This window comes from Populus alba, chromosome 15 (assembly GCF_005239225.2).
Source record: "Populus alba chromosome 15, ASM523922v2, whole genome shotgun sequence".
NCBI classification, from domain to species: Eukaryota; Viridiplantae; Streptophyta; class Magnoliopsida; order Malpighiales; family Salicaceae; genus Populus; species Populus alba.
Genome location: NC_133298.1, coordinates 4,528,452 through 4,555,426, shown reverse-complemented (window position 1 = coordinate 4,555,426; position 26,975 = coordinate 4,528,452). Strand labels below are relative to the sequence as shown.

The 26,975-nt window shown below is 34.8% G+C and overlaps 4 protein-coding genes across 7 annotated transcripts; 2 read left to right on the top strand and 2 right to left on the bottom strand.

Moving 5' to 3' along the window:
• Positions 1–1,037: 1,037 nt before the first annotated feature.
• Positions 1,038–4,173, bottom strand: LOC118056237 (RHOMBOID-like protein 3). The gene is made up of 5 exons (XM_035068386.2): positions 3,536–4,173; positions 2,620–2,783; positions 2,294–2,457; positions 1,884–2,134; positions 1,038–1,354 (listed from the first exon to the last, which is right to left on the bottom strand). Exons 1-5 carry the CDS (start codon positions 3,835–3,837, stop codon positions 1,234–1,236), a joined length of 1,002 nt encoding a protein of 333 aa, XP_034924277.1. The 5' UTR covers positions 3,838–4,173; the 3' UTR covers positions 1,038–1,233.
• Positions 4,174–7,848: 3,675 nt separating this feature from the next.
• Positions 7,849–9,854, bottom strand: LOC118056236 (large ribosomal subunit protein eL24). Its single transcript, XM_035068385.2, has 5 exons — positions 9,774–9,854; positions 8,764–8,839; positions 8,559–8,660; positions 8,287–8,435; positions 7,849–8,189 (listed from the first exon to the last, which is right to left on the bottom strand). Exons 1-5 carry the CDS (start codon positions 9,782–9,784, stop codon positions 8,036–8,038), a joined length of 492 nt encoding a protein of 163 aa, XP_034924276.1. The 5' UTR covers positions 9,785–9,854; the 3' UTR covers positions 7,849–8,035.
• Positions 9,855–13,663: 3,809 nt separating this feature from the next.
• On the top strand, positions 13,664–19,723 carry LOC118056232 (homeobox-leucine zipper protein ROC5). 3 transcript variants are annotated; one of them, XM_073404789.1, is made up of 11 exons: positions 13,677–13,786; positions 14,056–14,126; positions 14,765–14,895; positions 15,038–15,252; positions 15,376–15,493; positions 15,579–16,253; positions 16,623–16,724; positions 16,796–17,008; positions 18,189–18,363; positions 18,458–18,825; positions 18,919–19,723. In XM_073404789.1, exons 4-11 carry the CDS (start codon positions 15,047–15,049, stop codon positions 19,306–19,308), a joined length of 2,247 nt encoding a protein of 748 aa, XP_073260890.1. In that variant the 5' UTR covers positions 13,677–13,786; positions 14,056–14,126; positions 14,765–14,895; positions 15,038–15,046; the 3' UTR covers positions 19,309–19,723. The 3 variants fall into 3 exon arrangements, with proteins under 3 accessions (XP_034924273.1, XP_073260890.1, XP_034924271.1); XM_035068382.2 differs by lacking the exons at positions 14,056–14,126; positions 14,765–14,895 and having other exon boundaries at positions 13,664–13,786; XM_035068380.2 differs by lacking the exons at positions 13,677–13,786; positions 14,056–14,126 and having other exon boundaries at positions 14,269–14,895.
• Positions 19,724–21,551: 1,828 nt separating this feature from the next.
• Positions 21,552–25,874, top strand: LOC118056234 (protein ROOT PRIMORDIUM DEFECTIVE 1). Of its 2 annotated transcripts, none has more exons than XM_035068384.2 (2): positions 21,552–23,398; positions 24,608–25,874. In XM_035068384.2, exon 1 carries the CDS (start codon positions 21,682–21,684, stop codon positions 23,071–23,073), a length of 1,392 nt encoding a protein of 463 aa, XP_034924275.1. In that variant the 5' UTR covers positions 21,552–21,681; the 3' UTR covers positions 23,074–23,398; positions 24,608–25,874. The 2 variants fall into 2 exon arrangements, with proteins under 2 accessions (XP_034924275.1, XP_073261134.1); XM_073405033.1 differs by lacking the exon at positions 24,608–25,874 and adding an exon at positions 24,269–24,601.
• Positions 25,875–26,975: the final 1,101 nt, after the last annotated feature.

Here is a 26,975-nt window from a genome sequence, read left to right as displayed (position 1 = left end):
TCTTTCATGGTGGTTGAATGAGCCTCTAGCAGTGGTGGAGCCTGACATTTAATTTCGCAGGGGTGAAATAATATTAGAATGATAAAATACGAGATTTTATACAAAAATTGCACCATAATGATGCGATTTCTATATAATATTAAGGTTTAGATTTATTTAAATAAACGAATAAAAAATTATTAATTTATAGTTTAACTTGCATGAAAATTAAGATTAACAATAATTATTTTGTCATTAGCAATAAATCATAATATGCAAGCAATTACTAATTACTAATAAATCTTATAATATAATGCTACAACATATTAATCAGTTTGATTTATCAATTATTTCTCATTAATGTGAGATAAATTAATTTAAGGAAAATAAAACTTGGGATGGTGCACTACTGCACTTATATGATATCATATATATGAAAAAAAATAAAATAAAAGGAAAATACGATTAAAAAATAATATTGAATACAAAACCACGTAGAAAAGTTCTATCAAAATCAATGAATTATTCTTTAATCTATATAAAAGTTAAAAAAAAAAATTATACCAAAAAAAGTCAAATGAATTGATGGTGTTAACAAGAGTTAGATTTTAGATTCTTTGATATGAAAATATGATATTGAGGTTTTATAGATATAAAAACATTTTGATAGGTTTATTAAATTGATATTTTTGTGTTTAATAATTATGATATGCTAATAATTAAAAATAAAAAAAATCATCACTTATGAGTTTGAATCTAAAAACATTAAACATTTTTATAAGTTTGGAGAGTGTATTCATGAAATAATCATCGATAATTACTTCTAAAATGTTTTGAGTGATGTGCCCTCAAAATTCCTTAAGAATCTAATCTAAATATACCTTTTTATCATTATATCAAAAGGAAATAAAAAATAATAAAAAGCAATATTAGTCTTTGAAAAGAAAATAGCTTTCATCCATTAACGTATGTACAGTGAAAATTAAGATTCAAATTTTGTATATTTTTAGGGTCGAAACATAGTTTGAAACGCAGCAAATCACTGAGGAGACAAATGATGAGGGCACGGTTATTTTTTTATTTTATTTTTCAGGAAACAAGAACTTTCTACTGTAGAAAATGATGAGCAATGACGAAGGCAAACAGCAAGCCAAAGTAGTTTCTAACCTAAAACTATGCATAAATATACAAATTGTACATATAAAAATCGAAATATTAAACCCATAAATTAGACCATGAGCTTTGTTTTCCCTACTAAAGGTTGTTATCGTTACATTTCCATCTGGAAGTAGGGACACAGCTGAGGTAGTGACACCAATGGCAACGATCGTTTCCATTTTCTCCCTTGAACAACATCACCAATGCAACTGTGAATCTGCATTTTTAAGTAAAAGCATCAGAATCAATGGAAGTAAAGACTCGTTGATCATGGGAGAAAAAGATCGGCGGATAAGGATGCCAACTCTTCAAGCAATGGCAAGCAGAAAGTGTTGGAATTAATTTTAAAGTCTATATCCAAAGTATCTTTTAGTTCTTCTAAATGTCTTCTAGATATATGCATGTAACTATTAAATATGAGTTTATCTTTTAAGTCTCTTGAATTATCCTAAACTAGTATAATATATGTTTAGAGTATTCAATGGCTGGTAATGTTGGGCAAGGGGCATCTGCAGTCCACAGCTAAGTGAAACAGTCCCAGTTGTTTGCCCTTTCGGTAACAGCAAATGGGTCTCCAACCTGGCAATCATCTTAGGACTCTATAATATTATGTCGTTCTGCTTATGATAAGGTTGTGTTCGAGACGGCGAGATTAATGAAAATGAACATTCAAATGACATGGAGATGATAAATCAATGAAAATGACAGTTCCAAGTTGATAATTTGGAGCTTGAGCAGCGACTCACCCTCCAATCAGCAGAATCACAGAAACCAGCCATAGAGCATACTGGTGAGCCCTGTACTTGGATTTGACACCAACACCGGAGGGAACATTTCGACGCTCTACCCAGCCATATTGAGGACGGGGAAGCAGAACAAATCCCAGGAGGAATCCTGACAGAAATCCACCAATATGGGCAAAATTATCAACGTGTGGCAGAATTCCTATTGCAAGGTTAATGGCTATTATGACCAGTAGTGTAAGCAGAGCTGCAGCCTGTGGAAGCAACAAGTGGCCGGAGTGAGGAGAAAAATCGATGCAACTAAGTTTTGTTCATGTATAAATGCCATTGTATCCCTACGGTTGCGATACAGTGATGGATCGCCAGAAAATGGTACCGAGTTTTGAACAATGGCAGTACAAACACCCACTGACCTTGTTGGTATAGATACTCCAGTTTGTAATTAGCTCTGAAAGCATTGCTCCAAGAAGCCCGAAAAGGGAACCGGAGGCTCCAACTGAGATATTGTTTCTAATAAATAGAGAGGAAAGCACACTCCCGCCAAATCCTGACAGCAGATAAACAACTCCAATGCGAACTGCCAATTTGTGACAAAAATGGAGCTTATCATAAGGTTAGTCGTGCTACTAGAAACAGAAGCATAAATTGCTGCTCGACTTGAAGTTTCGTCGAACTTTACAGGTGGTATTGATAGCACAGAAGTATTGGCCTCGGAGGGCAGATTTTGATAGCTACTTACCAAACCCAAATTGCTGCTCGAGACGAATGCCAATGAAGACCAGGCTCAGCATGTTTGCAAGAAGATGGATAATACCAGCATGCAACCAGATACAAGTGACAAGCCTCCATCCCTGGTGCTTGTCTACAACCTTGGTCCGCTCAAGAGCTCCCAACCTCTCCAGTCTTTGCAAGTTCAAAAAACAGAAGGAACAAGCTTCAATTAACAACATCATGTTTCTTCTACCTTCCTCGGCATTTCTTAATGCAAGTGACAATGATGAACCAAGAAACAACAGCTTTCAACAAGCTAATTAGTCTGACACCAAACATCAAATACCCCTTAATAATCACACACAAAAGGAATATTTTCAGTGTTAGAAATGTTGGAGAAAAAACTATTTCATCAGATCCATGAAATTTTCACAAATTTTCACCGATGAAGCCTTGAATCCACCACAAAAATATATAGTATCTGAGACCAATAATCACTAAATTCATGCCGTTTGCCTCCACAGAGACCAGCCAGGGAGCACTGCAATGAAATGCAGTGATTGAGATTTGGACATCAGCTTCTAAAGCAGATCCACTAAATTCTCTCTTCAAGTATCTGATCAATCAAAATCCCCCCATGGAAACCACACACAAGGCATTTCATATTCATCAAGGCAATGCCAAATTTCGAAATTCATATCTACACAAATCAAAAGGGAATCAAAATTCCTCCCCAAATTCACTTGATCCATCAAAAAACATTGAAAAACAACACCCCAAGAATCTAAAAAGCTCACTCGTAAAGAAATTTAAACCACCACCAGCATTTAGTATTTATCAAAGTAAAATGACATGAAACAAAAAGAAACAGAAAAGGCAAAAGCAAAAACAAGAAGAAAGTATACAAGGATCAAAAAGTGAATCAAAGAAAGTGAATTACGTACGTGGCAGAAGAGGGACCAAAGAGAGGATTATCTTTCAAAGGCTCAAAAGAAAACCTCCCAAGAAACCTTGCAACGCACTTCCCTTCAAGTCTTGTATGTAAATGTTTAGGACAGTTATTGATGCACATCACAACAATGAAGACAGCAACATTTGCCACCACAAACATAGGTACAAGCCATGATGTCCAGTAATGAGCTTCTGTGTCTTCTATCGGGTATGTTGAAGTTGATGATAAGTAGCTGTTGCTGGTGTTTCCTCTGCTCTTAACTCCCCCTCCTCTTTCTGTGTCTTCTCTTGACATGTTTGATGTTTCTTGATGGTGTTCTAGCAGGTGTTTCTTTCTTAAAAAAGAACTGTATTTTGGTTTCTTTTTACCTTGATCTCTCTAGAAATGATGTGATGGTGTTGGTATTGGTGAGTTCAATGGCTTTTATGGAAAAGGAAAGAAAGTGGGTGAGGATTTTCAGGTTTCTAACTGCCACAGTGAGCAAGGTAACCTCCTCCCATATACATTTTTCATTTGATCTGGTACAAACACTACCATGGTTCTGTTTTTTTTAACGATCCATCATTCTCTTGACATGTTGGCTGTCTAATTTTCTTTTTTGCAATGAATTGGCATATGTTTATTCTAGAAATTATCATGTGAAAGTAATCTATTACTAATCACATTATTTTCATTTAATACTTTACATACTGAAACAGTATTTGGTAAAATCCCATAGGATTAGTCTAATGGTTAAGAAAGCTTGATCATTTAATTGGGTGGATAGATACGAAAGCAATGTTCATGGAAGCAGTGGATGGAGGCTGGTTCTACGCGGTCTTTCGCTTTCTGTTTATTCGTGGAAAGCACTTCCTATGTTTGAACCAATGGGTTTCCTTTCAGCAATAAGTTAAAAGCTTGATATCTCGAGGTGAACCAGATGAATTAAAAATACTGATGGAATAACATAGGATAAAAAAATGAAATAGTACAGTTTATATAAATATTAAAAAACACGACATTCATAATTAGTTTGTTGTTATTTAAAATTTATACATGTCAAAATATAATATTTATATTTTATTATTCTTCCGAGTACGAGTGATGAATAATATATAAAAAAATTATAAAACGGGTAAAAACAGAGGAGAATAAAAATAATCCAGAAAATATATTAAAATTTTGATTATGATATTAGTAACATAAAAAAATCTCACAAAAAAAAAAAAACATCACCAACATTATTAAATTATTTCGAGGACACCAAACGAGCAATTAAACTTTGAGAAAAGGACAAGTATCCTTCATGCTTAACCTATGTAAAAAGGGCTAAATATTGAATTAGTGTATGATTAGGGTTCCCAGCTTGAATTAACATTTGATCTTATCTCCTACCTAAAATGCATCTTCAGGAATGAGCAAAAAGAATTTAATCATAAATGTAATATTAATCATAGTATGAATTAATTAATCTTAATGTGTGAATGCTAATCCGATAATGCCCTAGCTAGCTTTTAAAACAATATACAAAGAGAGGGAAATACCTCTCAAGCTAGCTACTTCATGCACTCAAATGATCATCAACATGAGAGCTCAGACACTAATAAAGATAACCTCTGAAATATTTTTATGAATAAATTGAATAATTGATCTCTGGTAATAATCCCAGAAAAATGTTCTTAGTTATCCTTTGGTTACTCCATACAATTATTGAGTTGGCACCAGCTCAAAGAAAACGACAGGATCATCGTTGGAGGCACCAGCTTCATGTTCACATATACATCAAATTTATTGCAACAATTTTAATCTTGGAATCCTGTGCTTGCTGTCTCCTTCTCCTTCTGTTCTTCTGGTGGCTGTGTGATTTTTTGGCAAAAAGAAAAAGCAAAGTTGCAAAGTTAGTGCTGCGTGTTTAATCAGGCTTTAATTAAACTAATAAAGGGTGTCCTTTGAAATGCAGGTTGAAACAAAAAAAACCTAACACTTTAGGATATATTTGGCATTTCAATCTGCTTTTGAGATTTTTTTAGCTTTATATAAATTTTTTTATGTTTTTAGATTATTTTGATGTAATAATAATATCAAAATAAAATTTAAAAAATAAAAAATATATATTATTTTAATATATTTCAAAAAAAAAACTTCTAAAAAATAATTTTTATCACATTATGAAACACATGGGTGTTTTGTTTTTATTGAAGTAGGAAACAAGGAATTTGATTCTCTTATCGTTTCATACAATTATAAGATTCCCATATAGTAAAGTTAATAATATATATACACATGGCTAATTACTTTTCTTTTCTTTTTGTGTTTTCACTTGCGTATGAGACAATTCTTGATTGGTAGCTTGCAGCTAATACGAGTGATGAGATGGGAAGATGTTCAAACAGACTTAGATATGGAAGTATGAGAAAGGAAATCGATGACCTGATTGAGGGTGTTCTTGCTTTGTTTCATTACGATGCAATTGGAATAGCTTTGCATCTCATTAGATGCATGTAATTTTAGCTAATTTGAGCTTTGATCCATCTGTCGAAGGATATGTTCCCTTTAGTTAGTGTTTTCAAAAGAATTTTATATACTGATTTGTTTTTATATTTTTATCTCTCTCTTTCGTATTTAATTAATTATATTACGGGACAGCACAGCGTGATTGGTAAAGGAAAACACACTTTTCTCTTAAAAAAAGAAAAAGACTGCTGCTTTAAATTTCTTTTTTGCTGTTCTTGTATTACATATGTTAAGCTTCTTGTTCTCAATCTGGCTTGCAGCAGGCAAATTCCACTTTTCTGATGTGCCGGAGATGGTATATCCATAACCTGGGTAAGCAAATTAGCCAGGTAAGTCCTGCCGGCCAGCTGATGATCATTTTGGAATGATCTAGTGATATATCAATGCTGGCAACCCTTTGTTTCTTTTTTATTAATTATTTCTTTTTCTTTTTGCGTTGGAGCATCTAGAACTCTGCCTTCAATAGCTCCTTTAGCTGTCGAATGGAGGAATAGAAATAAGAACATGAAAAAGGAAGAAACTAAGACATATAGAAGCTTGTAGAAGTCAAAAGTAGGATTTGACAGTAACCTTCCTCTTCCTATGTCTGTGCTGTGGTGGTCTCTGAGGGTAGGTTTGGTTCAGACAGTTGGGTTGGCTTTGTTACTTGGAAGCTACTCTCTTCAATTACTTTGCCAAGTGGCCATTATGATTTGGCCCTTACCTACACCAAAGTTACTATCCTATGGTCCCACTTTTTTCTTTTCTTTTTTTTTTGATATCTATGCTGCTCCTGCTTGGTTCGGATCGTAGTTTCACCATCCTGGAATTGGCTCAAATGGTGAAAAGGGTTTGTTGTTTGCTTTCAGGTAAGGTTGCAGCAGAGAAAAAATTACGGATACAGTAATGTCTTTGCTTTCCAATAAATTCAGGAGACCAGCTGTTTTTGGCTAGTTTGAAAATGTATTTTTACTTATAAATATATTAAAATAATATTATTATTTTTTTAAAATTATTTTTGATATCAATGCATTAAAATAATTAAAAAAACACTAAAAGAATTATTAATTTAAAAAAAATAAAAAAAAAAAAATTGTTTTTGAAATGTAAAAACAAATTGAAATATTATTTGGTTAGCATGTAAAATGGAAAAAGAACAAATAAGAAAACCACCCAGAGCCTCTAGAAAGACTGAGGGACCCTCGTAATTTGTCTTCTGATCCTGAGAAAATGACATGCATTTAAGAAGAATATGGGCTGGTTTTGATAGCGAAACCGAAACCGACCTTGCTGTGTAAATTGAAACCTTATCTTCATGTTCCATTCACCAATATAAATCAAAAGCAGAAACGCCCACCATACACTGTGAGCAGGTTGCTTGACGCCTGGAATATGATAACAGGATGATAATTTGTAAGATCTTGTAGCGTTTTACAAAGCTCCACCTGCAGCAAATTAGCATTCTTTGCCTGTTTGCCATATCACTCAGGGCAGGGAGTAAGCAAAGACTAGTTTTCCGTCGTTAAGAATCGTCGATCAAAGACCACATGTATCGTCCCAGGGTGCGCCTTGCATAGATGGATATTGTCAAGATAATGACAACAAGCCACCATGCGAACAATCTGCGGCTTATGGAGCTTATCAAAGAGGCAACCAGAGGCTTTTCTTCCAAAATCTCAGTCGGGTAGAACGAGATTTCGCACGAAGCAACGTTTTTTTTTCAAATCCTTGTTATGGTTATAGAAACTACAGTTCAGCAAAATAACCTATGAACACAACAATCGCCAAAAGAATATATAACCAGTCCATTCTCAACTCTCGGGGCACAAGTCAAAGCCATAATGATAAAATTCATCGAATTTCTCCAATCAAACCATTACTAATTGATAACAACGGGAGGAAAAAAGTCGGTAAACTCTTAATGAACAAAATGGCAACAATCAACCTTGATCCATGTAAAATCTCCGAAACAAAATTCTTTTAACAGCGAGTTGATAGTACTACAAAGAAAGAAGGGATTTCAACGCTTTCCTCCACCCCCGCCAAGCTTGGGGCCCTTTGGTGCAGCACCCTTTGGCAGGCTACCTTTGCTGCTCTTTTGTGCCTTGGCCGTTACCTCAGCCTTCTTGGCTTTTTTCTCATCCTTTGTTTTCTTAATCCTTTCCTTAATTTCACTGCACAGAAAATCAAGCATTTCAAGAAAAACATCAGTAAGTACCGACGTTGACTGGATAATCAAATTACATTTATCAAACGGTAAAGAGAATATACCGGAGTGCAGCCTCTCTTGCAGCATCACGGACTTCAGGTTTCTCAGTTCGCTTCTTCTGTATGACCTCCAAAGTAGCACCTACAATGGACCTTGAGTAAGGTTTTTTTGTAGTGCGACGCCTCTTCTTAATAGTTTCAGCAGCAATGTCCTGTAATTTGTCAAAATCAACATATAGTACATCATGGGTTTACTTTCAAAGAAAACACTCCTGCGTGTAGAGGCGTTCTACATTTGTCATTAAAAAGTTTATAGAAACTAAGCAAAAAGTTACCTTCTTGTGCTGCTTCCTGTACATAGCTGTCCAAGTTAGCTTTGAGGGCTTCAGCCTGTTGTGGAAGTACCTCTTGCATTTAGAATTAGCAAAGAGGAACACCTTGATTGAATGAAAAATGATTAATTAGTTTCACAGCCTGCATTTTACAGTGAAGGGAAATAAAAAGAAAATTCAATGCCTTCAATACAAAACTGCACATTACCTGGGAATCTGAGCGAATAAATCTGATACCCTTGCCGGGATATATCTTCGCCCCGCTGAAGCGGCAGAGTTCAGTCCTGAGATCATCCAGAAAGAAACCATTACAAAGAAAATCTATTGTCAAATCAATAAATATGCTCCATTCAAGGGCGGGCATGTTTGATGGTGATCATGATTGCATATCTAAAACATAAATTGACTTCATTTGCATGATCCAACAAATCTCAGAACTCAACCAAATCATAAAACCCCTCTGTGTAACTCCAAAAAAAAACCTGTTACTGTCAGTTCATTGACTAATAAGTCACTTATTATTAGCCACATCAAAGTGTAGCACGTTCTTAAAATCAAACTAATAGGAATACCCTAGTGCAACACTCCAACCAGAAGATCCTATAAAGCGTCACAAAAATCACTAAACCTTGAGCTCTTGTTGTCCCAACTTCAATTTAATTCAAGTCATAGTAATTCCGTTGTTTACTTCACTGTGTTTTCACTTTATTATCTTCCTGCACTGCATCAATCACACTCAGACATAGATTATAACGTAATGCTCTACCAAGGAGCCGAGGACTCGGGCAATATAGCAAATTACTTGGTCTTATTCCGGGGGGTAATTAAAAGACTCACTTGAAACATAATTAAAATTATTCCATTCACCAAAAATTTATAAATTGAGTCATCATATTTAAAGGATTGAAGGTGGGAAATTCCATCACCAAAAGGCTTAAAACTTTCTTAAAGCTTGTATTTATAAGCTTTATAAAACAAAAGAAAATCACTTTTTTTACCTTGTATTGTCATATCTAACGAAGTTTCTAGATCTCTACAACAGATGTTCAGATTGTAATATATTTCAAACAAAGCCAAGACGACTCAAATTGAATCCAACAAATCATAGACTGCTTAAACACTTGAAAAAACAACAGCCCATTAAGAAAAAACGAAGAAAAATACAACCCATTTCTATATACATGGAAACGAAAACGTATTGGAGAGAGAGGGACGTACTTGAGAACCATGGCGGCAGCAGCTACTGATTTTTTTGGCAGGGAAGTAAAAAGCTTAGGGTTTAGTTTTTGAAGAGATATAACTTTGGTTAGAAGGTCAATGTGGGCTTTCTGATTATGGGCTCTACAAGATACACTTGAAATAGGCCAGGCCACAAACTAAGGGCCTGCTTCTTATGCTTATGGGCCTATGAATTTACCTGCTTTATAGGTTTGAGATTTAAATTGATCCCATGTAATTTTGAGGTTTTACAAATTCATCCACAAATAAGTTTCTTTTACCTGCTTTATAGGCCAGTCATCATCTTACTGCCTCTTTCACCGCCACTATGACTATCTTCTCACCATTTTTTTTGCATCATCGTCATCTCACCACAACCGTCTCACTATCATCTTTTTCTTCACCGTTGTCATTAAAAAATATTTTACACGTGAAAAATATATTTCAGCCCGGATATTAAAAGATATTATACATGTAAAACATCTTCCGAGAAAACATTTTACTTTAAGCAAAACAAATAGATGCTAAATAAGAAAATATAGATGCAAAACTCAGCCATTATTGATCATTCCTTAAACACTTACTGTGAAGATTAAAAAAAAAATATATATATATATATATATATATATATATATCTTCTAAATCTTGGAGTTGTTCGAATTTGAAATGGAAATTTCCACATTCAAACACAATAATTAGATTGTTTGTTTAAATTTCTATATCCGAACTCATAATTACGCAATAAAATAAATTTTGAATATGTTTTTTTCTAGCACCTGCCCTGGCTTTAGCTTGAGATTCGGCTACTTCGAATGACCCTTCTTCAACCACTTGTTCTTAGTAAAACTCATGTCAAAAAGGAGTGCGATACAATTATATTTTTCACATCCTTCAATTTATTTTATTTTGAGATAAGCTGCCATGCTTCCTTCTTGTTGACAAAAACATCAGATTCATGTTTGACCTAACCTTTTCCATCGATGGCTAGTTGGTGAAAAAGCCCTTAAATATTTCTAGTTAACCTCACTGTTTATTTGGAGAACAGGTAAAAATAATTGAGCGAAAAGTACAAGTCAGCAAGGATTAAGATTTAACAAATATTATAATTTTTTTAGGAGAGTCAAAGCTTAAATTTTACTAAACAGGCATCTAGTTAAAAGTAAAAAGTGTTGACTTTTTAATTATTGTTTTTAAAAAATAATATTGTTTTAATATTTTTTTTTAAAACAAATCTGATTAACCTCAATTAACCAGTCCAAGCATTGCACCGAGTCAATCCCAACACCTAGTAATTAATAGCCAGGGATTTACTATTTCCTAAAAGAGCTCACAAGATTTATAGAGATTTACTGATCATAATTGAAACAATAAGCACGCCACAATCTATCAAAGCTACATAATAATGAAATAGAACAAATTTAGTGAATCGCATTTTTAATTCATATGATTTGAATTAATGCATAACTTATATCAAAATAATATTCACTTATCATGTTTTTTTTAAACTCCCCAATGTTTTGCCTTTATTCACATTGAATGAATGATCAATTCCATAAATGGCATGGATATGCATTAAATCAAGGTGTCAAATTAATATATTTTTTTTAACCAAAGTATATATCAAAAGCAGATTTCATAAAAAATAGAAATACGTGCATTAATTAAGTAATATGATGAAATATTTGAGATGCTATCTCATGTGTTAAATAGCTTTTATTTCTATTTAACTTCATAAAATGTTACATGCAAAATAAAAATATCATTCATGGCAAAATCTTGTGAAGACTAAATACATGTATTTTAACCATGAAAGTCCATGCAAAACTCAATCATCATTCTTTAAATAAAAAAAATAATGTGTTAGGGCATATAATTGTTGGACTATGTTTGAGAAATGACTCTAGAAAAAAAAAATGTATGGTTAGTGGATTATCCAAAAAGATAGAATAATTTTTTAAAAACAATTATGTTGTTTTATTTTTTAAAAAAATTATTAATATTTATCTGTTGAATTTGATCATGTTAACTGAATAGTTTAAAACATGATTAGATCAAATACAATATTTTTTTTATTTGATTTAAGATTTTATTATGATTAAATTAATTCTATATCACAAGTTTTTAAAATAAACCCACCAAACTAACCAAACTGCTTTAATAATTATGCTATCAAGACACACTCAATTTTTAATCCTCAATATAATATCGATTCGCTTCCCATTGGAGCTTAGGAACTTATATATATATATATATATATATATATATATATATATATATATATATATATATATATAATATATATATATATTAACTTGCATAAAATATTTCAAAAACATGATTTATCATGCTGCATTAATTTTTCATTCATATGAACAACACACACGTGATTTTTTCAACGCAATATATCTTATTTCAACTCCATGCAAATTCTTAATGTTGTTTACTCAATTTCGTTTAGTTGGTCAATTAAATGACAACACGCATTAGATTTTCATTATTATCCTTCCTGGCTTGCTAGTTATTACTTATAGATAATCTGAACCCAAGATTTCCACATTAAAGCATAATAATTGTATTATTATATGTATCCGAACTCCTAATTGCACAGGAAAATAAATTTCATATCTGCTAATTTTCAGAAGATGTCACGCCAAAAAATCATCAAATTCGTATCTCACCTAACCTTTTTTCATACATGGATAGTTGGTGAAAATCCCTTTAATTATCGTTAATATCATATATATTTTGTTATTGTGAACAAATAAGATATTGTGCAAAAAATAAAAAAACATTGGGGACTAGATTCAACAAGTTTTCCACCATATTCATTTTCAGTAATAGGCAGAGTTAGTGAGGAGTAAAACAAGTAAAAAAACAACCGAATTAACTTGGAGTTGAATAAATAAGCATCAGAAAATTCATGGAAATTGTTTCTTATTCGCGAATACATTTCATGTGAATCATGCTTTATTATTTTCCAGAAGAGATCACAGCTTTTCTAAAGATTAACTGTTGATTGAAATAACAAATAATTAACAAAGCAAGCATTCCATATATAATCCTCAAAAGCTACATAATAATTATTGATATATATATATATAGCAGATTTAGTAAATTGCTTTTAATTCACATGATACGATAAAAGAATATTCGTCTTAATTACATCCAAGTAATTGATGTTTTTACCTATAATGCTCTGAATTAAATTAATGTTTTTACCTGTAATGTTCCTAATTAACTCAACAAATGCCACAGATATGCAATGAATCAGGGTGTGGAATTATGGTTTTTTTAACCAAATCCAAAGGCAAAAAGGAATAATAAAAAAGAGAAATTTATTGCATGCATTAAGTAATACTCGTGTGATAAATAATATTGATTTCTATATCCATGTATAATACAAGTATTCATTTTAAATAATTTTTTATTTGATAACAAGAGTGTTTTAAGTCAACTTTTGATTCACGTGAAACCAAGTTCTTTCTCGAAAAATATTTTTTTAAAAAAATTAATTATTTTTTTTTTTAAAAAAATACAACTCGTAACAAGAAGGTTTTGTCACAACAATTTATATTAGGATTTTACGAATGTATATATAATAATTTAATTTCCCAAACTAAGCCCACCAATTTTTTAGTCGGCGAACCATTATTTCCAAGTGCCATCTTCCTACTGGTTCCGGCCACACCAAAGGTCAAAACTCGCCCTTAAGCAGCCACAACCCACCAAGCCAAGACAAAAATAAATTGCCATACACGCGCTAGCAAACACGCGTGGCGGATTTCACGAAACCATGTAATGAAAAAGGCAAGCGGTCCCCGCGTATTGACTTTTCACCATTCAGTCCAAAAATATTTCCTCTCCTTTTACATATTTTCTCAATTTGTTTCTGTTTCTCTTTGAACAACAAAGAAAGAAAGAAAGAAAGAAAGAAGAAATCCCTTTGTGCATGAAAGCAAGAAAGGAGGCTACTTGCCCTAGAAAAACCAGTGAGAGAAGAGAAAAGAGAGAGTGTAAGTTGCTCTTAGCTTCGTATCTTCAATTTATTTTCATGCGATCACATAGTATCAGCTTTTGTGCTCTCGTTTTGCTGCGTTTCAAATAAAAACATTATTTTTAATGTTATTTATCTTGAATCAGGACTCTTACAGCGTAAGCAAACATGTTTTTTTATGGCTTCTTGTGTTACTGTCAAGTAATATGCTTTTCTTGTCTCGCTCACTATAATTGACGTTACATTGGTTTTGTCTTATTCCTATATTGATCCTAATAATAAAAAAAGAAAAGGAAGAAAGGATCTGATAATTTTATCTTGTCGAAAGACCCTTTTCGTACCATCAAGTATTAAGAAAGGTACTCTTCTTTTTTTTCTTTTTTATCGATTGTATTCAACCACTTTTTTACGTCACAAAAATTGAGGGAAAGGAGGAGAGGTCAACTGTCATTTTTTTATTTTTATGTTTCTTGTATGTGTGAAATAAAATATCAGAGTCAGGCTTGTTTTGTCTGATGGATTTTCAACTTGATGGGGGCAAGAATAGTGTGTATATCAAGAAAATGCCCTTTTCATCTCATTTTCTGACACGCGAAGGTTTTCTGAGACAGAGAGAGAAAGAGAGAGAAGAGAGTCATCCATGAAACGTTGACAGAGAAATTGCTTTTTCTTGTTTTCTCTTATAAATAAGAATGTGAGTTTAGTTTTTAAGTCTGGCTCGGTGTGTGTGAAATCTTGTGAAGGTCAGAACTTGCTAAACAAGTGAGAGAGAGAATCCAAGAATACCTCGTGAGAGGGATAGCTAGCTTTTCAATATAAAAAAAGCTCGCGCAGGAGTAACCAAGGGTCAAGCGCAGAGAGAGAGAGAGAGAATATATAAGAATTATATACATAAACAAAGTGAAAAGGGGCTATTTTGATTGGTTTTTGGGCTTGATCAGTACTAACAGTGTTGATAGTTTTGGTGGTAGTTGTGGGGTTTCAGCGTTTGTGACAGATATGATTTCAGTACACAATAACAACACCATGCCTTAGTGTTGGTGCCATTGCTGAGAAGACGACGCCGCCGCCGCCGCCACTAACAACCCTCCTCTACCAAATCACCAGCCCTTTCTCTTTCTATTACATGTATCTTGCCTGAATGAACTTTCTCTTGATTTACTTTATGGTTGTCGGTTGTGATTTTTATTTCTTGCATGCTGTTGTGCTTGAAATTGAATAATGTATGACCCTTTTTTGTTTGTGGGTTTTTTTTTTTTTTTTTTTGCAGAAGAATAAGATGGATAGTCATGGTGACATGGGCCTACTTGGGGAACATTTTGATCCTAGTTTGGTAGGGAGGACGAGGGAGGATGGTTATGAGAGCAGGTCTGGAAGTGATAACATTGAAGGTGCATCTGGGGAAGATCAGGATGCTGGAGATTATCAAAGGCCTAGGAAGAAGTACAATAGACACACTGCTAATCAAATACAAGAGCTTGAATCGTATGATTCTTCTTTTGGCTGTTTTGTTTATGTCAAGGGATTTATGTATTCGTGTCACTAGTCTTTGTTTGAAGGATTCTTTTTTATCTAAAAGATATTTGTTTCTGTTTGTGATGTCAATAGTTTCTTTAAGGAATGTCCTCATCCTGACGAAAAACAAAGATCAGAGCTTAGCAGGAGGCTTGGCTTGGAAAGCAAGCAAATCAAGTTTTGGTTTCAAAATAGGAGAACTCAAATGAAGGTAAATTGATAAACTTTTGCGTACCCTTTCGATTCTTTTCATTATCCCTTGTGAAGATTTTGATTTTGGTCATTTTATACTCCAGACCCAGTTGGAACGTCATGAGAATGCAATCCTCAGGCAAGAAAATGATAAACTCCGAGCTGAGAATGAGTTGTTGAAACAAAACATGAGTGATCCAATTTGCAACAATTGTGGTGGTCCGGCGGTGCCTGTTCCAGTGTCTTATGAGCAGCAGCAGCTAAGAATTGAAAATGCTCGATTGAAGGATGAATTAGGCCGTGTTTGTGCCCTAGCCAATAAGTTTTTAGGCAGACCTCTCGCATCCTCGGCCAGTCCCGTCCCTCCCTTTGGCTCAACCACCAAGTTCGACCTTGCAGTTGGGAGAGATGGTTATGGCAATTTAGGCCATACTGACAACACGTTGCCAATGGGGCTTGACAGTAATGGAGGGGTTATGATGCCTCTGATGAAACCAATAGGCAATGCTGTTGGCAATGAAGTACCATTTGATAGATCAATGTTTGTAGATCTTGCACTGGCTGCTATGGATGAATTGATCAAGATTGCTCAGGTTGAAAGTCCCATTTGGATCAAAAGCTTGGATGGAGGGAGGGAAGTTCTGAACCATGAAGAGTATATGAGGACTTTTCCTCCTTGTATTGGCATGAAACCCAGCAATTTTGTTACTGAGGCAACTCGGGAGAGTGGTGTAGTACTCGCCAACAGCTTGGATCTGGTTGAGACATTGATGGACGTGGTATGCTATCTAAATCTTAATGCTGCTATATATGAAGTTTTTAATGATTTCTCTTGAGCATAAGCGTGCTATTGGGATTTGATTTCTGTATTTCATTTTTCTGTGTATTTTTATGTCAATGTAATTATCAATTTTGGAGCACTTTATCAAGATTAGAATAGTTTGGTGAGCTTTTGTTCTTTTTTTTTGTTTATAATCTCGCATTTCACCCTTTTATGATCACCTGTCGAGTTCCCTTGTATGATAGAATGGCGTTGAGAAAGCTGCAAGAGTAATCTTAATTTCTTCAGCTATTCAATCTAGAAATGGCGCAATTAATGCTTCTAGTTTTGTACTTGAACAGTTGGTTAACTTCTTTTCCATATACAGAATGGATGGGTGGAAATGTTTCCCAGCTTGATTGCTAGAGCTGCGACCATTGATATCGTATCAAGTGGCATGGGCGGAACAAAAAGTGGAGCTTTGCAAATGGTATTCCATTATCCTATCTGTCTTATAGTCTTTTGCAGTGAAGCAGGAATTTATGAATGTTTCTTTTCCAGATACATGCTGAATTTCAAGTGATTTCTCCTTTTGTCCCTGTGCGTCAAGTCAAGTTCCTTCGGTTATGCAAGCAACTAGCAGAGGGTGTGTGGGCTGTGGCTGATGTTTCTGTTGATGGAAACCTGGAAAATCTAAATGCACAAACCCCTGTAACCTGCAGAAGGCTTCCTTCTGGCTGCATAATACAAGATATGAACAATGGTTGCTGCAAGGTAATGATTTGCATAGATTCTTCATTTGTGCTGCTTATACGTATGATCCACTCATAGTTTTTTCATCCTTGGAGGTACCGTACTAGGATTTTGCAATAACTGCAACTTCGTATTCAGCTGGCACTACATTAATTTGAATTATTTGCAATTACACAACTAGTCTTTTGTGCATCCCCAAATTAAATTTATTTTGGTTGTGCTTCCCAAGTTTTGCTCTCTCCTCTCTTAATGAAATATATTAGTGGTTTACTTGAAAACTTCGAGCTTTGATTATTATTTAACTAAAATAAGATTCTTCTATGATTTAATTAATCTAGACTCTTCAATTCTAAAGCAAGAATAGCTTATTTTATGTGCTTAATTGTCTGCTGCTACTTTCGAAAGATCACGAAATCAAGGGCACTAGCATTTGACAAGCGCGCGCACGCACACATATTTATTTGATTCCTCAGTCTTGAATGTAGTGCAGTGCATTCACAATTTTCCTATCCAGGTAAAGCCTTGTAGTTTTCAATCTTTGCTGTACACCTCACGCATTTGATGTTTATATTCTTATCTCCTGTTCTTCTGCTGATAGTTTTTTTTTTTTTCTGTCCTCGAGGTGATATGACCTGGATCTAATCATTATATTTTAACCTTCTATTTCCAAGAAATGATCCTGCCGTGATTGTATTATAATAAAATCACCTTTCTATCCAATTTAAAATTCTCACGAGATCTTCTTTTCAAGTTCTAAGAAAGGATTCCATCTTATATTATCTGGAGTGCTCAACACTATGCCTTGATTTTTGACTTCTGCTTGTCCTTTCAGACTTGTTTAAAATGTAGTGTGGGACTGTGTGATAAATTTTACCGTGTTAGCTTGTTCTGCCCTATGGTTGCAAGTCTATTTTTCTATGTACTCCCCTCTTCTTTTAATCCAAGAATTAAGTTTTTAGCATCACAAGAACTTTCACTTAAGGATGACTCGGCAGCACTAGAATTTCGCAGGCTTCATGGTTTGCTAATGTTTAATAATAAAAACAAGTGAAACTTTTTAAAACATTGTTCCTATTTGAGGTGAATGGAACCCCATGAAGCCAAGTTTGATTGCTTGCTAGATAGAGGTGTACTGTTGATAAATGCTAGGATGATGCAGTTGCGTATGTGTTCTAGAATGCTGACAGATAGTAAAATTCAGGTTACATGGGTGGAACATTCTGAATATGATGAGAGTGCAGTCCATCGACTCTACCGACACATACTAAATTCTGGCATGGGCTTTGGTGCACAGAGGTGGATTGCGGCCCTTCAACGGCACTACGAGTGCATGGCAATGCTCTTGTCCCCTACCATTTTGGGTGAAGATCAGACAGGTCTGGGAATGCTACTTTACCCTTCCTTCACTTGTTTATTTTCTCCAAAGATATTGTATGTGTCGTTTTCTGAGTTGTTACTATCATGCTACAGTGTTAAATCTGGGAGGTAAGAAGAGCATGTTAAAGTTGGCACGACGAATGGTGGATAGCTTCTGTTCCGGGGTCTGTGCTTCGACTTTGCATAACTGGGGCAACCTTGTGGTTGAAAGTGTGAGTGAAGATGTGAGGATTTTGACCCGAAAGATTATCAATGAACCTGGGGAGCCAGATGGTATTGTGTTGAGTGTTTCAACTTCTGTTTGGCTGCCGGTTTCACAACAGAGGTTATTTGACTTTTTGAGGGATGAACAATCAAGGAGCCAATGGGACATTTTATCCAATGGTGGAATATTGCAGGAGATGGTCCAAATCCCCAAGGGCCAGGGACATTGGAACACTGTTTCTGTCTTGCGTTCATCTGTGAGTGGCCATAAATCAACTTCCAATTCCCAGGTTTCTTTTGTTCTTATCAAGAGTTTAACTATATATTTTCTGCCTTCTGAGACTTTGCAGGCTGTTGATGCTAACGCGAGTGACAACATGTTGATATTACAAGAAACCTGGAATGATGCCTCGGGTTCGTTAGTAGTGTACGCACCGGTCGACGTACAATCAGTGAGTGTAGTGATGAATGGTGGAGACTCTACCTACGTGGCTCTCTTGCCATCAGGATTTGTGATTCTTCCAGGCAATTCATTCAGTAATGGTGAGCCAAACAACAGCAATGGGAATCCAGCTAAGAGAGACTGTGATGGCAACAGTGGAGGCGGATCTTTTTTGACCGTTGGATTCCAAATTTTGGCGAGCAACCTTCCTTCAGCCAAACTCACAGTCGAGTCGATCAAGACAGTTCACAATCTCATCTCCTGCACCATGCAGAGGATCAAAACAGCCTTCAACTAATGGTTGCTTCTTAACTTAGTAAATCTCTTTTCTCTTGGTTTTTCGACACACAAGAATACATGGTATCAACAAGGTATAATAGGTAGAATGGATGTGAAATAGAGGCAGCTTGAGGTGACAACTTTGCACAAGCGGGGTTTCGAGTCAAGAACGAACCGCAGTTTGCCGGGTGGAAACTGGGAAGGATGACTGTGGATGTTACTGCTACTGTCCTCGCCAAGCTAGTTTTAACTTGGCAACAGGCAGTGGCCTTGTGGTTCGGGTATTGACTCTGATTGGGTCTTAGCAAATGTTTTAGTTTAGTCGTCCTATTTCGTCGAAGACAAGATAGACTGCTAGCTCTTGACTTTTTTGTGTTGTGGAAACTGTTCAAAATCCAAGGCAATCTGCTATTTTAACTTATATTTTGCTTCAAGATTTTTCTCTCAGATGGGACAGAATTCTTGCTTAGACACGCACCATATCTTACTCTCTCTTGTTTCGTGTACCTTTTGCGGTGCCTGATTCTTCTCACATGTGACGTGAGTTTCCACACATGCTTGTAGTTATCTTGTAATTAAACACATAAAATTACAAGCATATGCATCTGCAATCTGCAAAAGTGACATTTTGGGACTTGTTCAGCTAATTATCAAACATGTCTAGCAAGCTTTTCAAGAAAAACAATCGAAATCAAAGTTCACAGTAAACAAATTGGCCTCGTCCAGTTCAAAATAACTGGAGTTCATCGGTGCCGGCGTGAGGTTTGTCCTGGCATAATAAAATGTTGGGTATAGGACCTTTCACATTGGCTAGAAATGAGGAGGATCATGGGTATATAAGAATTGACAAATATTTCTATTGATATAAAGCTTTTTGGTTATAGCCTAAGAACAAGTTCATGAGGATTTAGGTACATACCTTGAAAGAAAAACAATAGTGAAAAATTGCAGCTTCTAATTAGGATAATTGCATTGGGTTGTTGCCAGACCGATTTTATAAAAAATTGTCTTGTGGCATAATATAGATATCAAATACTGGTGATTTGGATGTGAATGATGTACATCATTTTTTTTTTTTGAATATATTATACTAGGGATCAATAATTTTTAGTTTATCATAACAAATTATACTAAATATAAAAAATATTTTTTCAAAAAATATAAAGTTTATGCAAGTTTGAATCTATAAACAAGTAAAATAATAATTTATAATAAACATATTTTTAATATAAATATAATATTAGAACATCAACATGCATACTATACATAAATCCAAACTTATAATTAATGTTAATTTAAAGTTCTAACATGCATACTAAAAATAAAAATATGTATGCTTAAATTAAAATAAATTAAGGTATTTTCTTGTTGAAACACTTTAAAATAACAAGATTTTAACTTCTTGTTGTCAATAATAAATCATTTATCTTTAATGTTTTATTACTCCTTATCTGTGCAATTAAAATGTTTGCAATGCATTTAACAAGATTTCAACAATATCATTTTGGTTTAGATGCACTTTTAAACAAGATTTTTAAATCAAAGATTATATAACTAAAATATCTCTCAATAAGATGAACTTGAGTTCTAGATTTAAGAGGAAAATCAAAGTATAAAAAAAATGAAAACACTAAAAATAAAGCGAGAATACAGGTTCTTTCATCTAAAAAAACACTAGTACTAAAATCTTCATTTACCCCTTTTTTTATAATGAATTTTAAAAGTTAAAAGATTGAAAAATTAATTCTTACCGTTGTTGATTAGCTATCATAAATTAAGAATTAAAATTAGAAAAACTAAGAGTTCTTCAAATGAGAAAATCAAGGATACTTTGAAATTAATTTCTCACTTATAAATTATTTATTTAAAATAAATTTCCAGCAAATGACTCTAATTAAAAGACGTTGATCCAACGATTTTAAAGGCTAATTAATAGATTATGCTCAAATGAATAGATTGTGTTTGCTTAATTTATATTCTTAAAATAGAAAATACAGTAAACAAATTAATTCTGTTTTCTCACACTAATCGAACGCTGTATTCTAAAAAACAGGGATAAATGGAACGTAGGAAGTATAAAAAGCTAAGAGAATCATTGAAGAAAACAGTCCACTGCAAGTTTCAATGGCCTTAAAAGGCCTAATTTTCAATACCAAATCCAAGTTAGGCCCACCCATTCTCTGGCCCATTACACCCACCAATCAGATTTCACTTACCACCTCCAAGTTTTCCAATATTTCATAATCACCCCTCATTCTCTAACAATTCTCCCATTTACTCCTCTCAAGCATTTCTAGTCTTCCCAGCTCTTCTCCACTCCAAAAATTTGTCGCTCCCTCCTTTCAATCACAGTCACTGCTAAAACCCTAAACTCAAAAATCGAAACACAAAAATGCTAGTCTTCATTTCTCTCGGTCTCTTAAACCCTAGACTCAAACCCCTCAAAACTCTTCAATCCACACTCTACAACCTTAAACACACAAAACCCATGTCCCAATCCACTTCAATACCCAAAAAACAACTAAGGGTTCGTGACCATGGATTCGATAATTACATGGAAATCGAAAAAAAGACGAGAAAGGTCTTAAAGTTTCAATCTTTAATACTTTCTCAATACAACCAAACACTGCCCATTTCACGTCTTGACAATCTCGCTGGCAGGTTGGGGTTTAAACAGTTTGAAGCTGGTGCTTTTATCCTCAAATTCCCTCATGTTTTTGAGGTCTATGAGCACCCAGTTCAACGAGTGTTGTATTGTCGCTTAACGCGCAAAGCAGTCAATCAGATTATGCAAGAAAAGGAGGCCCTTTTGGCTCAAATACCTGATGCTGTTACCAGATTGAGGAAGTTGATAATGATGTCCAATGAGGGTCGGTTGCGGTTAGAGCATGTAAGGATCGCAAGGTACGAGTTTGGTTTACCTGATGATTTTGAGTATTCTGTTGTTTTGAAGTATCCGCAGTTTTTTAGATTGGTTGATGCTAGTGAGACTAGGAATAAGTACATTGAGGTGGTTGACAGAGACCGTAGATTGACGGTTTGTGCGATAGAAAAAGTTAGGGAGAGAGAGTATAGAGAGAAAGGAATGGATGCTGAGGACGTGAGGTTTAAGTTTATGGTGAATTTCCCACCGGGGTTTAAGATAGGGAAGTATTATAGGATTGCAGTGTGGAAATGGCAAAGGGTACCTTATTGGTCACCGTATGAAGATATTTCAGGTTATGATTTGAGGTCAATTGAGGCTCAGAAGAGGATGGAGAAGAGGGCAGTGGCTACTATTCATGAATTGTTGTCGTTGACGGTGGAGAAGAAGATTACAATGGAGAGGATCGCCCATTTCAGGATGGCTATGAATTTACCCAACAAATTGAAGGGCTTTTTGCTTCAGCATCAGGGGATTTTCTATGTTTCGACTAGAGGGAATCATGGGAAGCTTCATACAGTTTTTCTTCGAGAGGCTTATAGGAAAGGGGAGTTAGTTGAGCCGAATGGTTTGTATTTGGCAAGGAGGAAGTTGTGTGAGTTGGTGTTGTCGAGTTCGAGGAAAGCAAATGTGGATAGGGGGTTGGTTCATTATAGGGGGGATAGAGAAGATGATGAGATGGAACGTTTTAGGAGAGACTGCTCAGAAGATGGTTTTGAGGGTGGGAAGGAGGGGAAAGATGGAGAGAGGGAGGATGATTTGAACTTGGAATTGAGTTGTGATGTTGGTTCTGATTTTACAGACGAGGATGATGATGTTGATGGCATCGAAAAGGCAGAGAAGGCTCAACTAAATGGGTGAATGCATAAGATTGGTGGTGTAAGAAACCATTCTGGCTCTCAGTTGGGAGGCATCAATAGTTACTGCCAATTAACTATCCGTGGGGATGATTAGGCAGAGAAGCGAATGTCAATTATATGCATCAGAGATGCTAGAAGAAGCAAGTTTTATGGAATTGGAGCTCTTCAGGGAAGACTTATATCTCACAGGAAAACTATTGGTGCTTCAAGTGGCTCTTGTGCTGTTTCAGAATGTAGGAGATCTTAAACTATCATTTGGCTGTTGCCATGTCTACTTAGCAGTTATCAGAACTGAGTTTGCTCCAAGAGGCTGTTTATGCTACCATGTAAGTTGGATTTTCTTACCTGCTTATTGTTATGGTGTAATGCTATCCTTTTTGAGAACTGAAGTTATGGTGAAAATTGCCGTGCTAGATAAATCATGAGGCTGTTGCTTGTTGCTAGTAAATTATCTGGCCTTGGTTCCTATCCATGTACATTTTGCTTAAATTGTTGGCAGATTCTTCCTTCCTCAAATAGTGCAGAGTGTTGCTTGCTTACAGATTGTAAAATTTTTCAGGTTGTAGCTTTTTTCTGACATGAAAAATTGTGTTAATTAATGAACTGTCAGGCCCTAGCACCCATCTGTGCTCAAAGTTGATCAAAATGGTTTGCAAATGATCTGAAGTAATTCTATTATACTGGTTTAATTGACTGTCCCTGTCATTTATGAATTTTACAGACAGACAGGAATATTTCACTTGAGTATCAAATAGATGATTTTGAAGTAATCTGGTGAATGTGAGCGATAATCTACAGTCATAATTTGAATAGATACAGCTTCCATAGTACACTCAGCTACTTATATATTTTGTTGCGTGATGGTATCTGTTATGCATGCTAAACCTTTTTGAAAGCTATATATATCCCACAAGCTGTCGATTATTGATTTCATACCACAATTATGGCATTTCATCTATAGCTCCTTATCTACTTAATTTATCTCCCACACTCCTTCTGATTCCACCATGGTGGTCACAGTATGATGGCTGTCAACTTTACCAATTTCTGGAGCCTGAAATATTCCAATTATCGTCTGAATATAGAGCTTTGAACTCCATGTGCATTACTAATCTTAAGGCAGCTTATAAGCGGTCATTTCATCTATAGCTCCTTATCTACTTAATTTATATCCTGCACTCCCTTTGATTCCACAGTAAGATGGCTGTAGCTTTCACCAATTCCTGGATCCAAAAATATTCGAAGTATCATCTGAACGTTGGGATCTGAACTCCATATGCATTCTAATCTAAAGACAACTACTATGCGGTACCAATTGCCTGGTTGTGCATGGCAGGAACTAATCATCAATCTGTTAGCTTTCGCATCTATTTCCAATGCTTATCTAAGATCTTTGCAGTTGTGCCACTAGCTGTGCTTAAAACAAACAATAGGGTCTAACAGTGCATTTTATCTTTTTACTTTTATGTTTTGCCCAATTGTATCCCAATACGCATCTCTTCTTTCATAATTTTGTTGTCTGTTTTTTCCCAAAGGTTTTGGTTACAGTCTGCTGATTTTAATAGCCATTGCCCGCGGAATTCTTGGGGCTGGTTGAATGATTGCAAGGAGATGAACTAAACAAGCATTGCCAAATTTTCAGCTATATCAGAAGGACAATGTTCTCGGTGACATGGTTTTCCTTTCATGGAGCGCTGGATTGGTTATCTAAAGGCCGTCTCAGTTTTTATTTAAATTCTTGCTCATGTTTGTGAGGTGGCCACCTACTGAGATTCTGCTGACAGTTCACTAATTGTGCCTTCATGAACAATCAATTTTATGTATTCATGGCTACTCTGGTATCCAGCCCCAGCCCCAGCATTTAAATTAGAGGACAGTTTATGAAAGAAGAAGTTTTCAAATGGGCCTATGTCATCCAGCATCAAGGTGGTCTTGTAACTTGACTTCAGTAGTAAGGTTTATATACTTCAGGCCACAACAAACACCTTTTTGTTTACCTTGTCCAGTGACTGAAATTACAGCTTGCCTAATATCATACAGCAATATAACAATTAATTTCAGCTGTGTCAATTCAAGTTACTTGCTGCCTGCTCCATGAATAAATTTTCCTACATACCACTTGAATTCTCACCTACATGACGTGATTTAATTGTGCGTTGTATCTGTCTTGTAACATGTGGTTAGTTTTATGATAATTCTCAAATTTAGTATGATAAGCCTTCGGTTTCCCTTCTGTTCAGCTACATCACAATTCACAAGGATGTTATGGCCCTCGTTCCAATCAAGGCAAGTGTATCTTCTTGGTGGCATGTTTTTTGTTTCATAAAGGAGCCATGTATACATCTGGAAGGTATCTCAATTCTTATCTAAATCTAAGCCTGTGTTCTTGCGTAGCCAGCTGTTGAGATTCTGCTGACATTTGACTAGACTAAATGATGCCTCAAGAAGAACATAAGCAATCTCTGGAGTCCAGTTTAGGATCAGGTATAACTTGGCAGATACTTTATCTACCAAGATGGGCATGCTTTACCCCGCATCTAGGCATGGTCCCCTGACTACTGACCTGAGTAGTAAGGTTTAGGTATTCTTCATAACATATCATGGTTGTTGATGCGCGGGCGTGGGCCAGGTTAAGCCTGGCCTGATAAAAAGGTCAGATTATCAAGTCAACGAGTTAATTTGTAGTTTATTGTATCAATTTGGGTCAATTTCTTTCTTATTAAAATACTATGGACTGTCAGTCAACTCATTGGGTTAATGAAGTTTGGCCAAGTCAATGTCCAAATTGATTTAAATTAAAGATGTATTTAGTATTATTGTAGCTTTTGTGTTTGTCTCCTTTGAGAAAAAAAATTACTTTTATTTGTGGTTGGTAAAAATAAAATCTGTGACTGGTTAAATGCATCATCATTAATGCATGATTAGTTTGTTCTTTAAAGTTATTAATAACATATTTCTATTCAATTTTATCGAAATGTATATTCAGTTTCATGTCTCTTTCAATTGTTTTGATACAAATATCACAAAATATATACAGTATTTTTCTAATCTAACCTATCTTATTTTAAAATTGAGAATCTTCCATGTTCTTGATTAAAATGATATTTTTAACATATAATTAATGGTGCAATGTATTCATTTCAACTGACGATATTGTAATGATTTATAAGGAAATAATGTTAACAAAGTGTTCTGTTTATGTTAGATAGTCATTTGCACAAGACATAAAATGCATGTGGAATGGTGAAACGGTGTTGCGAAAATAATAATCGAAAGATCATGTTGTTTACGATCATTTATAATCATTTGCAAAAGAAATCATGAAGTAAACTGTTTTAAAAGTTATAAATCTTCTAGGTTCGATTTTAATGCAATCAAAATTTCTCTCCTAAGTATCATCACTGTTTGTTTCTACTGTTTAGTTCTTTGAGCCCTTATTTCACTCTTTTTTTTTATTACATTGCTTAAAAATGCACACACCCAGCATCTTTTGTATGCTAGTTCTATTCTTTTTAAACACATGCAAAATGTCAACCTGAAGGTCCACAGAATGCCTACACAATTTTATGGAACAACTTTCTATAATCTAACATTGTTACACAGGTAAGAATAATTTGATCCCTGATATACAATAGAATGCTTAAGCTTATGTGCTTCATTTGAAATTAATTTTGCAGGCAATATATGATTAATATGAGATATTGTGGTATAACATAATTTTTTTTCCATGTTATTATTGAAATTGAAATGCATATCGACAGAGGTAAAAGCAATGGAGAGAAGAGCACAGAGATTGATGAGAAAAGAGACAGGTAAAACATTGACAAAGTCATTTTAGACCATTGAAAACTCTACAGTCTCAAGAGTGTCAGTATGGTCATGAATTAAAAAATCAAGTCGCAC

Excerpts from the sequence above, each read along its gene's own strand:
- LOC118056237 (XM_035068386.2), bottom strand. The coding sequence starts at position 3,837 with ATGTCAAGAGAAGACACAGAAAGAGGAGGGGGAGTTAAGAGCAGAGGA. Across the intron at positions 2,135-2,293 it reads GGAGTATCTATACCAACAAG|GCTGCAGCTCTGCTTACACT; the intron begins GTCAGTGGGTGT and ends TTGCTTCCACAG. Across the intron at positions 1,355-1,883 it reads GTGATTCTGCTGATTGGAGG|ATTCACAGTTGCATTGGTGA; the intron begins GTGAGTCGCTGC and ends TTAAAAATGCAG.
- LOC118056234 (XM_035068384.2), top strand. The coding sequence starts at position 21,682 with ATGCTAGTCTTCATTTCTCTCGGTCTCTTAAACCCTAGACTCAAACCC.
- LOC118056236 (XM_035068385.2), bottom strand. Across the intron at positions 8,661-8,763 it reads TTATTCGCTCAGATTCCCAG|GTGTTCCTCTTTGCTAATTC; the intron begins GTAATGTGCAGT and ends CATTCAATCAAG. Across the intron at positions 8,190-8,286 it reads GCAAGAGAGGCTGCACTCCG|TGAAATTAAGGAAAGGATTA; the intron begins GTATATTCTCTT and ends TTTTCTGTGCAG.
- LOC118056232 (XM_035068382.2), top strand. The coding sequence starts at position 15,047 with ATGGATAGTCATGGTGACATGGGCCTACTTGGGGAACATTTTGATCCT. Across the intron at positions 16,254-16,622 it reads TTGAGACATTGATGGACGTG|AATGGATGGGTGGAAATGTT; the intron begins GTATGCTATCTA and ends TTCCATATACAG. Across the intron at positions 18,364-18,457 it reads TTTGGGTGAAGATCAGACAG|TGTTAAATCTGGGAGGTAAG; the intron begins GTCTGGGAATGC and ends ATCATGCTACAG.